At 35.9% G+C, this 12048-nt stretch overlaps 1 protein-coding gene across 1 annotated transcript in view; it reads left to right on the forward strand.

The window, feature by feature from the left end:
- Nucleotides 1–12048, forward strand: part of ANK2 (ankyrin 2) — a gene marked incomplete at its 3' end in the record, with an annotated part of 166806 nt that overhangs the window by 114415 nt on the left and 40343 nt on the right. The window contains exons 28-31 of the mRNA XM_026076727.1: nucleotides 734–769; nucleotides 8138–8362; nucleotides 10030–10128; nucleotides 11336–11490. Of these exons, the coding sequence (XP_025932512.1) occupies nucleotides 734–769; nucleotides 8138–8362; nucleotides 10030–10128; nucleotides 11336–11490 (515 nt within the window). The remainder of the gene's footprint in view (nucleotides 1–733; nucleotides 770–8137; nucleotides 8363–10029; nucleotides 10129–11335; nucleotides 11491–12048) is intronic.

The following is a 12048-nucleotide window of genomic DNA, read 5'->3' on the forward strand; positions in this document are numbered from 1 at the left end:
GAAAGTTACAATAAGAAAAAACAGCAGGTGTTTCATTAATAGCAAATCTCTGTTCATGTCAATGGAAGAAAATGGCAATGGAGATATATACGTAATAAAAAACTGATACCAAAACACTAACTGGGCAGCACATGACACTTTACTAAGAACATAAACAGTTCAAAAGAACATAAACAGTTCAAAGTTTGAAATTTGTCGTTCTGTAGTGCAGAACGAAAGGAGGACAAGAAACATGTTGAAGTGGAACAAGCTAGAGGACAGAGCAGACAGATAGGAAATTTGAAGAAAGGAGAATCATGATTTCCTGTGTTATCAGAAGCACCGGATGGAATCACCCTAGATGCATTACTTAGGGTATACCATGGTTCAAATTTTAAATGTGCATACCTAAGCCAAGCAGCATTTCCCCTAATCTCATTCTGAAAGATTTAGTCAAGAATCTAACTGTACAGTTTAGGTATCTGACTTGCAGTTTGAGAATGTATGTAGAGAAACCAGCTCACTCAGTTCACTCTAGCTTTACTACCATAGCAGTAATAAACATTTATAACCAAGGTTGTTTATGTAGGCTTATTTTCCATGCTGTCTTTCATCTTCTCATGATACATATATGTTCATATTCTTAATTCAGAAACCTGCTTTTTTTCCAGTTTTTCATTATTTCATTTAGCTCATTCTTTTTTCTTTTTTTTTCCTTCTTTGGGGGAATGTTAAATTATCTATTCTGTTGCAGCTGCTCCTCTCCATGTCTTGATCATGACAACAGCAGGTGAACTTCTGCTTAATTTCTTTCTTTAATATATTGCTCCTGCACTTCTCACCCACCATATTTATCCTCCTCTCTTACCTTACTTCAGGATGCTTTAGTGTTTTGATATTGTGTGTTAGCTGAGAGGAAAAAAAAAAAAAAAGTGCTCTGACTAGGAATAACAGTTATAGATGTTGCTGTTTCTCTTCTTGTACAGCTAAGTGTCCGTTTTCTCCCATCTGCTGTTATGTCTGCTATAAGGAAAGAATACTAGGCACATTATAGGTTCATCGCAGAAAATCTTAATAAACTTCCTATACATTCCTAGATTGTTTTAAACCTTGATTTAGTTAACAGTAAATTTGCTCTATCAGTGACATAGTTTAATATAATTAAAAAAAAATCCAACAAAAGTCATTATAAATAGTTTCAAGTATCATGTCACAAACTGGGCCTTTCAACTCACTTGTCTCTATGTAAGAATATTGTAGAACCATTCTCTAGGCCATATTTTCCAACTTTTGCAACCCTATTGAAACTTGCGGAATAACAACAGTGTATTTAAAAGGTGAAACTTGACCCAGTATGTTTAAATTTTTATGCCAAGTTCCATTTCTGTGTGTAGCTTTAGTTAATCAGTGGTTGAATCACTGACACATTGCGTTCTGCTACACAGAATACCTGAAGCAGTATCTACCTAAAGGAGATTATGTTCACTCAGTAAACTGAGTGTATATTGGCGCAATAATTGTTCCTATCCTTTAAATATGACCAAAGAATAGTGAAGGACTGAAATGTTAAGCTGCACAAATTTATTAAATTGCTAAATAAAAAGCCATACCACAAAACTATGTTTTTAGGTGATATTATCTCATCTCTTTATAGTCAAATAATGCCATTATTATCATTGAAGAGAACATTGATGTAAGTTATTACTTCTAGTGGTTTCCTAGGTAGGATCATGCTTTTTGTCCTCCTAGACTGTTTTTTTTTTTGCCTTGTTTATGTATGGTGTAGTTACAGCCTGACCCAAAAGCACACTGAGTTAGTGAATGGCTTGCTATTGACTTCAGTGAGAACTGGGTCAAGGCCATTTCTCTTAATTTCAGATTTTGTATCAGTTTCCTTCTCCAGTTGAACACTTCAGAATGGCTGAAGCACCCTGATTGTTTCTGCTTTTTCACACTGTGACTAACACTGAATGCTGCTATCTCCTCGTTTCCCCACTTTTAAAAATGAAGATAACGTACTCAGAAAAGTTCTCAAATGTGTCTACAATTGATGTAGCTCAGTTGTAGCTTTTTCATCRTTTCCTGCTACTTGATGAGAGCATGTGTGCCTGCCCAGCTACTTTAAAAGAATAATCATACCTGAACTGACCATATGAAAGTGATGTATTGATTTTGCCTATTCAGTTTTTGTGTGTTAAAAGAACTATTGCCTCTTCTAGAAAGACACTTCATGATGCTATGTTTGCATGGCTCTTCAAATGATTTTGCAGAATGAGAAGTGTGTTTGAGTGCCAACATGCTTGTATTTGCAGCTACCTGGAACTGTGATTCTTCTGCAAAGCCTTTTACATAACAGTGATTCTTTTCAAATCGCAAAAGAACTATCTTYTCCTTCCCACTCCCCATGTTGACATAGCCTTTTTTTATTTTTTTCGTTCATTCTTCTATTACTTTTTAAATGAACGTAGATACAGAATAAACTATGTTAGTTCCGTACAAAGAAAATCAGCAAAGGGAGTAACTAAGGATCACATTTGAAATAACAAATATTTCTGGGAACTACACCACAGTTTTTCATCTTTATAAGGTGGATAAATGCATATATTGTCTGTGATTTGTTCAAATGAAGCCATTAGAATATGGATTCATGTTCGTTCTGCTCTGTGTAGAAGGCATGGGAACAGCCTGAAAGAAAGTTAGGAGCCTTTTGCATTTATTTCATTAATTTGTCTATAAAAAGCCCTTTATATTTGATTGCCATCTTGATAAATCTCAAGAAAGCTTGGTATCAATCTAATTTGCAAAGCTGTGTAAGCATCAGAGCAGGATGTTGGTGTCATGCATCATTTTTCACTGCACCTTTAAAATTTCGCCAGAAAATTAAACTTACCCAAAAGTTCTCATGTCTCTTTCTACAGAGAAGGTTTGTCTCGTCGTTGCCCAAGTCACTATTGACATATATATTTTGACTTTGCTGCTTTAACCCTTAAATTGCTTTGATTTTGAATCATCATTTAGTTAAAATATGAGTTCTTACAATGGTTGCCAAAATAAACTGTCAGTGCTAAAGAAGGATGCTTCCCTTATATATAGTTATTATAGGAAGCATATCTAAAGCATGATCTGAGATAGACTTTTTCTCATGTAAAAATACATGCAAATTTGCTCCACATGCTTGATCAATCAGTTCACCTCAAGATTTTGACCATCTTTGTTTCAAATGGCTCAGAAGAATGCTTTCAGAAGTTTGGAAAGCTATCCCAGAAGCTTTCTTCTGCTTATATTGTTTTCCCTCTGCTCAATTTTACCCCATCTCTCCTAACCATGGTTAGTCTCTGCTAAGGTTTTCCTTCCCCTGTTATGCCATTTTTATTCCCTTCTGAAAATTGTAGCTATTACATCTTCATAGCCTTCCTGTAAGTTAGTTTTTCTTTTACATTTTCTTTAATTTTTAATATTATAATAAATTATCATAGAAGCCTGTCAGTAATATCTACCTCCCTAACTTTTTAGGATCTGTCCTTTCCTCTCCCATTCTGGTGATAATCTGTAAGAGCTATCTGATTCCCTGTAATCCCTGTTATTATCATCTGTTGTTTCTTTTTTTTCCTCTTTTTTCTTCCTTGAACTCTTCACAGCCATTTTTGTTTCTTTTTAATTACCTCTCTCTCCATTCTCTGTACGTAGAGGGTTGGAAATGCTTGTACTAGTGCTTCCTGCAATTGGAGCATGGGGTAAACTCTTGAGTTTCCTGACGAGCCAAAAGTCACTTTTTGTAATGTCCAGCTAGCATAAGCAGAGGGTGCCTGAAGCCCTTTGCAGACAGAGGTTGTTAGAAAGAGCGGAGAGGAAAGATGCAAAGAAGACTGAACAGGTACTTCTTTGTTACGGCTGGAAACAGCACAGCAAAGGAAAGCACTGGCTCTGTACATGCAAAAGGAGAACTTTAGCAGTCCTAAGCTGCAGGGGGTATATATGATGTTAGGGAAACACATATATTAGTATTATTTTCTTCTTGCCTGTGGGAATTTACAGAGAAAAGGTGCCACTGACGCCACTGATGTCTTTATCTGCCAATTATTCATGCTAGCTTTTTTTTTGCTTAGTTACCTACAATCTGTTCCTRCCTCACTCTTGTCACTTAACATAATCTAGCAAAAGAAACATGGGGGAGGGGGGAAAACAACAAAATAATTAATTTGCATTTTACATTTCCTTTACATTAGTCATACCATTTTTTTCACCTTCCTAAATGGAAAGTTTGTTTCTGAAAACAAATTTTATCATGTCATGCATTAGTTTTGTATAAATTATTTTTATATTGATATGCAGTCCTTCAAATGGTCAGAGCTTTTCCAACTATGGAACAGTAACGTCGTCATCCTGCTGTCCTATTGTATAGCAAATAAGCAGAAGATGAGACATGAAAAATGCTTTGTTATGAATTATTTGCTTGACACTAATGCATATGAATATTCAAAATAAGCAATGTGACTTGTGCTGGTTTACAAAAAAAGGGATGAAAAGAAATTGAATTAAATAAGTGGATGAAAAATAGATGTGGCAAAAGTTTGGGGGAAAAAACAGGATCGTATGGTGAAAAAGAACATACTTTCATGTTCTATGTCAGCTTTACAAATCCTACATCAGTATATTATCCTTTCAGGCTTTTATGCCACTGCCCAGAAAGCTTTTCCCCTTTYGTTTCTTTCTTTTGCATTATATTCATGATAGTTCTTGCTAGTTCTCCAAAAGTAGTTTTTCTGAAATGTCATAATAGTGAATAGCTGATTTTTGCAAACCAGCTCCTCCATATTCAGTATGATAATTAGCACCAGCCTTTCCCTGCTATCTTCATTCTAGGCCATGTTTGTCTGTATTTGCTACCCAGCATTTGAAGGGTATTTGCTGTCTTTTATGATAGTTTCAAACTCATCTAGGAGTCAGAACCTTCCAGGAATCTCCCRTATCTGGAAGTCTGCTTGAGCAATATGGCACAATTTCATTTTTTGAAAGGTAATGTGATGTACATTCCCTCTTAGCCAGATTGTATCTCATTATTTAGTAAATACATTGCATCTTCTGTATGATAAGAACAGTGTTTTTTACAGTGTATAGTAGTGTCCTACTCCTTTTATCCTAACTCCTGTTATCTCTGTGTCTGCCTTCCAATGATAATTACCTTTGCCTGTTTTTCCATTCTTCAGGGCAATAGCTTTTTTCATTGATGGATGTCAAGGACCTTGCTCTGATATAATTTGCTGTTAGACACATTAAGTAAACTTAAACTGAAAGAAATAGTTGCCAGTTTAATTAAGCCCTGAATCAGCTATCACTTTGCATTTCCAGTGCTTATTGGAGACAAATGCCACACTCAATTTTTAACTGTTCTGTATTAGACTCCAAGCATTCCAGGTATGAGGACTTAGGGTGGTTTTTGTTGTATGAGGTGAGATACCAGCCTGTTGCAGACAGAATCAAAAACTACTCTTGACTGTGCTTTCACATTGGTTCTATGCCATAGGCTACTTACCTGAATTGTCCACTATGTGCTTTATAAGAGGGCACTACTGTTTCAGTACTCTGCTTACCTTTTAGTTAGTATGAAAAGAACTATCATCCAGAGAAATAGCACCATATTAAAAATAACAGAATTCATTACTGTGGTCAGAAGAGAGACTATTTGATTTGGACCCTTACTTTATGTGTATATATCTTCTTGTAGCAGTTCAGTGTTTTTGGCGTTTTTGAGACACATGGGGAAATAAACTAAGGAGGATGTAAGAGGTGAACTAATGCTAATATTTCAGTGACAGACAGGAAAAGAAGATGATCCTGTTGTTAAAATTTACAATTCTGAGTATTACGTCAATAGGGAAAATAAATGAATCATAAGAATTGTATTCATGACAGCTTACTCAGTGAAAAAYGCGCATGTCAATTTAATTCAGTAAGTGCACTCATTAGCTTCTGGTAATTATGGGGGTAGTATTTCTGTTGCTTATAGTATTAGTACCAAAATGTGAAATTCTTCTTCCAGAACTCAGTGTTACTAACTACCTTTAAAGCATCCATTATAATAGAGACTTGGACTGGTTCTTTGAAACATAATTCAGAAACACTTTGATAACACTATTTCATACATTTAAAGCAAAATTATAAAGCAAGTTATAGAGCATTTTTGCAACAATTGAGCATTTAGTAGCTCTTAAGCTCGTCTTTCATCTGYGCTTTAAAACGTATAAAGTATGTATTTTATGAAGGAAGCACCTATTTTTCACCATCAGTCCCCAGAAAATCAAAGCTGTAAATTATTTTCATTTTCTTTCTTTTCACCCTTCTTAAAACCACAGAAACACCAACATCTAAGGAATGAGATAATGGTGTACTACCCAGACTTTTACACTAAACAAAACCTAGAGGTATATGAATGGTAGTAGACTAGGAGACTGCATGTGTGAGAAAGACTGGCATCCGTGGTGCATGGTGTGCTTCTGACTGGCACTTGTGGCTCCTTCCCATCATCCATTTTTCTGACTTGCACGGTGTGTTGAGTGTTGTGTTTTTCCAGCATGTGGAATTACTTGTAGCTGTGTGGATAATGGATGGATGCAATGTTTGTTGCACAGAACGGTCAAGGGGACAGTGGAAAAATGCCTGTGTTTGTAACTCATGTTATAAGGGTTTTTCTCTATTGCAGGTCCTTCAGTAGCATTTGTGTGACTCCCCATGTGATGACTCTATTTTAGTGGCTAGAAGTAGGCCTGATATTGTTCTTCCTCATCTACTCTTGACATTCCTATACCACATCAGGCATGATCTTCAGTAATAAACCAATACAAAATTTAAAGTAGTTCTATACGTTTCACAAGAATGCCCTTAAACGTTGTGACAAATCTATCAAAGTCTACCTATTGGTTCTATATGTGACTTAGAGAAAGCTCAGCTTATAAGAAATTCCAGGAACTGCTTTTTATTCCTTTTAAGGAATAATAAATAAATAAGATCAATTTACCTTGAGCTAGGAGAGAGTTTCTTGTAACTGACTTTTTGCATCTGTAAGCTTTCTACTGGGGCATTGTAATGCTGTGCAAAGTAACACAGAAAAACAAAAATCCATAAATAAAACTCCTATACAACAATTATAGCTATTCTCATTCACCAGAATTTGTCTTCATTTATTTTATCTCATATGAACAAACAGTAAAGGCATGTTGGGTTACTAGCTTGTCTTTTTTTTTTTTAAGTCTGTTCTAAGCCCTGATTGCAGTTCAATTCTTTAATTTTATTAAAGATTCCTTTAATAAATCAAGGATTTTTATTGGTTCTAACTCTTACGCACCATTATCTTTTCCTAATCTATTTACTGCTGCAAAGGGTAAGGCAGAAAGTGAGATATCTAAGCCTAGGCTGCTATACAGTCCCTTTTTTCTAGTACATTTTGCTGTCTTAAAATGTTTCTTTCAACAGTCTTACTATCAAGGGAAAAGTTCTTTAAGAGGTTATTAAAGAGATAGGGAGATTCTTGACATAAATAGGTGCTAGCTCCACTGATGTATTAAGAATTGTATCCCATTACTCCAGAATGAAATTTGATTTTTTTAATCCAAGAACATTTGTCTCTTAAAAATTATAGTTTATAAAAAAAACTAGAAAATTATATAGAGTAGCCTAAAAAGAACCCCAAACCAACATCTCCAATCAGAATTGGCTTTATTATTATTGAGTCATAAATCATTTTCTTCAATAATATGTATTATTTTTATAAAATATGTAAATAGTGCCAACTTTACGATATAGATGCTCACAGGTACAGAGTAGTGATATTTGTACTTGACTTTAATATGTATATAAACATGTGTGCATGCACACACGTGTATATTTATTAGTGTCTGCTGGTATATATCAACAGTAGCATTGTAAAATAAGACTCTTCACATGATGAACTCTTAGATAGCTGTTGCCAGTTTAAATAATAAATAATGTTAGCATAATTTATTGCTCCACATTGGAAAAGGGGAGTTTGTAATTGTATGTCTTGAGAAGGGGCTATATTTACCTACGTAGTTTGTTACGTATGGAGAGAAAAAAGCAAATGAAACATAACCAAACGAATTTTGATATGCTTCTGTATCTAATTTTTTTTCTGACTTTTCAGCTTCCTGGTTAGTTTCATGGTGGATGCTCGTGGTGGTGCCATGCGAGGTTGCAGACACAATGGACTGCGAATCATTATTCCTCCACGAAAATGCACTGCTCCAACGCGAGTGACTTGCCGGTTGGTCAAACGCCACAGACTGGCCACCATGCCTCCCATGGTGGAAGGAGAAGGTCTGGCCAGCCGCCTCATTGAAGTTGGACCTTCTGGTGCTCAGTTTCTTGGGTAAGGGGTGCCATACGACCTGAGTGAAAATGCTCAATATATTTTCATCTGTTTGCAAGTTGCACTGAAATGGTTCCTCTTTCAAGATTTGAGCAGAAAAAGATGTTTGTAGCATATGGTTACAAGCCAGTCATTTGAAATGCAAATCGATTGTTAGTTAACAGTTCACATAGCTTTTATTCCTTTTCCTTTGAAAACTGCTATTATAACCACTAGTACTAAGGTTAACGTGTTTCCTTGGATGTAATTATTACTCAGTGTGGTGATATCATAGTGGAATCAGCTCACTTTGCAGCTAGAAAAGGCAGTTTATAATATATTTAAATAATTTACATATAAGGTATGAATAGCACAGCACTGATCTAAAGCCCAAATGTAAAGCCTGCTACATAACACAAGTTACAGCTTGATTATTTTAGAGGTTTGTGCTATCAAAAATTTGGACTATCAGGGAAGCACCACGCCTTTGATTTTTTTGGGGTTGAAATTGCAAAGTCAAGCAATAGGATAAGCCAGGAATTCTTTGGCAGTTTATTTTGGCCTGTGCTGCAAAACCCATAGAAAGATCAGTTCTGTGTCTACTGCTGAGCTCATTTTAGCAATTGTCAGCTGAACACAGCAGTTACCCACATTTTTTTTTTTAAGTTGTTTTACCCTATCAACTGTGGCATCCAAAAGTGGATTGAAGGAATCCCTTCTATTACAATAAATTGCTTCACTCAGAAATTGGAAAAAGAGCGACTTCATAAAGGGGAACAGTTTAAATCCACTTTGAAACAAACCAGTTGCTTTAAAATCCTATCATAACAGACAGTCATTAGAGCCATGATCTTGGGTAGTGTTTTTTCTAAAGGCCTAAGGAAAGAGAGAAAAGTGGGTTAGTGATTTTTAACTGCCCACAGCTTTTATATAGAGTGTGAAAGGAGAACATACCCAACACATGCTCTGGCTATATTACTGCTGCTACAATCTGATAAGAAAACAAGAGCAGTTCTGAAACACTGAGAATGTGATGCTAAGAGCAAGCCAACCATTTCCTATGATAGGTAGGATACTTCTTAACATCACCAGTAACAGCAAAGAAGCTGCCTAATCAGATGCGTTTTCCTAATCATTCTTTTCACATCCTTGTCACTTTTAGAGCAACACAAAAAGAAATCTAAAGAACAGAAGAAAAATTATACTGTCATATTCAGTTTTCCCTTTATCTTGGTCACACACCTACTGACCCTAAATAGCTCTCCCTTTCGTTTTCGATGGTTTCTCTGCCTATTGAGGACTTCTTATCTGAAAGACCTGGATACAGTACAGCTTTGGTTTATGTTCTCAGAGCTTTGTTCCCTTCCAGGTGGCATTTTTCTAGGTGGTGTGCTGGCAGTGAAATCGGAAAATTGCTATACTGTATTCACTAAGGTGCAAATCCTGTTCCCATTGAGTTCACTGCCAAAACTCCCACTGTCTTCCTGGAAGCAAGAAGAGATCCTAAATTAATGGAACTCGTTTTGCTGATTTTTGTCGCCAAAATGTCATTGCCTAGGGTGGAACCTTATTCAGTGTATGACCTAATTCCACTCTGTGGACCAGACAGTGGCACTGGCATTCTGGCAAAAAAAATACATAAAGTTTATTTATGTTCTTTCTTTCACTGCTGCTTTGGATGTACTCAGTAAACTTCATCTGCCTACGGCTCCTCCCCCACTTAATGAGGGAGAAAGCTTGGTCAGCCGAATCCTTCAGCTGGGGCCTCCTGGGACCAAATTTCTTGGGTAGGAGAGACTTGAAACAAATTGATGGATGCTGACCTCCCCATTCTTATCCTCCTTCTGCAATATGATTTTTTATGTCATTACGCCCATGATATTGTCCCTTTCTATGATTTGAAATTTTGTATACCTAACCTTTAGTGGACCATTTTCAACCTTTGTGGTATGTGGTTTTGTTTTGGTGGTATGTTTGTATCTTTTTCTTAAAGTACTGTGGCCTTCATTTTTGTTTTGGCATGAGATCTTCCTAGTTATGTGCTTGATGTCTGTAGCAAAGCAACCTGGATTTGGACCAAAAAAAAAAAAAAAAGAATCTACTGTAAATTAAAAAATTTTTTTTGTATTGAGGGCTAAATAATCAATAAGATATATGTTGGATACCACCAATATAATAGAACACATGACATTTACTACATACATGATAACCTGTGTGAGTAGACTCATTAGAGAAGTGTATATACAAATATATTTATATTTCTCTCTTATTTCTAAGAGTGTGTATGAATATATATACACATATTTAAATATAGATATATTATATGTACACACGTGTATATACATATATATATACACACATATACATTGATACGTATATTGACATCTGCTAGTAAGGAAGCAACAAGGCAAATTCTTATCTCCTATACATTAAAAAAAAAAAAAAATCTCCTCAGCCATTCTTTATCTCTCCCAGAGTGTAAATCAAGAATAAATCCATTGGAATCTATAGAATTACAATGAAGTAAAATTGGCACAGGACATAAATTGCCCACTGATTGCAATGAAATTATCCTGATTTGCACTAGTGTAAGTGAGATCAGAATTTGTCCCACTGTTGATATTTGTTACAGTAGATTCTCTTTGAAATGAAGTTGCACAGGTTAACCCAGACAGTAGTGACAGCTAAAATGAGCGTGTTTTTTATGAATTTGCAAAACAATTCTTAAATTTCCACTTAAGCAATATTATCTTAACAAATGTCATTCACACTGTGAAAGAGGTGAATGCACTTCTCATCTGTCCTTCAGCATTAACTGGATCCTTGTAAAAATCTCAGATGTGCTAGTGACCTACTAGTTTAGGATTACACCAAAGTATTCCAGAGAAATAGGTAGAATTCCAGGTCACTTTGTAGCAGACTGAATAGAGTTGCTGTTAATCCTGTTTCTTCCTTTCTCCCATTCACATTTAATGCGCTGTGTTGCTGTGCCAGGCCTGTGATTGTGGAGATTCCCCATTTTGCTGCTCTGCGTGGGAAAGAGAGAGAGCTGGTGATCCTGCGCAGTGAGAATGGGGACAGCTGGAAAGAACATTTCTGTGAATACACTGAGGATGAACTGAATGAAATTTTGAATGGGATGGATGAAGGTATCCAGTGGGATATTCTTTTTCTCCCCTCCTGCATTATTTCTATAGCTGGGGGAGATAACATTTAGCATTCTATTTAACACCTCACGTTTGATCGTCCATGAGAATCTCCATCACTACATACTCCAGATACTTCATTTCAGTCATACTGGAGCATAATAATTTTCTTAGTACACAAGCCAGTATAAGCACTGTGTACTTGAGCTTACCTCCCTTGCGTGATCTACTGAAGCACTGGAACAAAACGAAATCTACCATCATTAGGGAGAGAACAGATGCTAAACTTGTGTTTTCTTCTGTCCCCTTTCACAGTGTTAAAGTGAAAGTTTCCATAACAGGTGGCATTCCAAAACAAAACAATTATCATATTAATCCTTTCCAAGTAGCTGCATTGTGGGAGCAAATGTCAATCATGGATACTTCTTGCTTCTGAGAGAAGAGAACGGACTTGGGCTGTCTAGGATCTGCAGAATTTGTTATTAATTTTATGCCTTTTTTAAAACAAAAATAAATGAGGCAACTCACATACTTAAAGATGAACTCATACTTTGATACTTT

Source organism: Apteryx rowi, unplaced genomic scaffold, assembly GCF_003343035.1.
Source record: "Apteryx rowi isolate R43461 unplaced genomic scaffold, aptRow1 scaffold_438, whole genome shotgun sequence".
In the NCBI taxonomy this organism is placed as follows: Eukaryota; Metazoa; Chordata; class Aves; order Apterygiformes; family Apterygidae; genus Apteryx; species Apteryx rowi.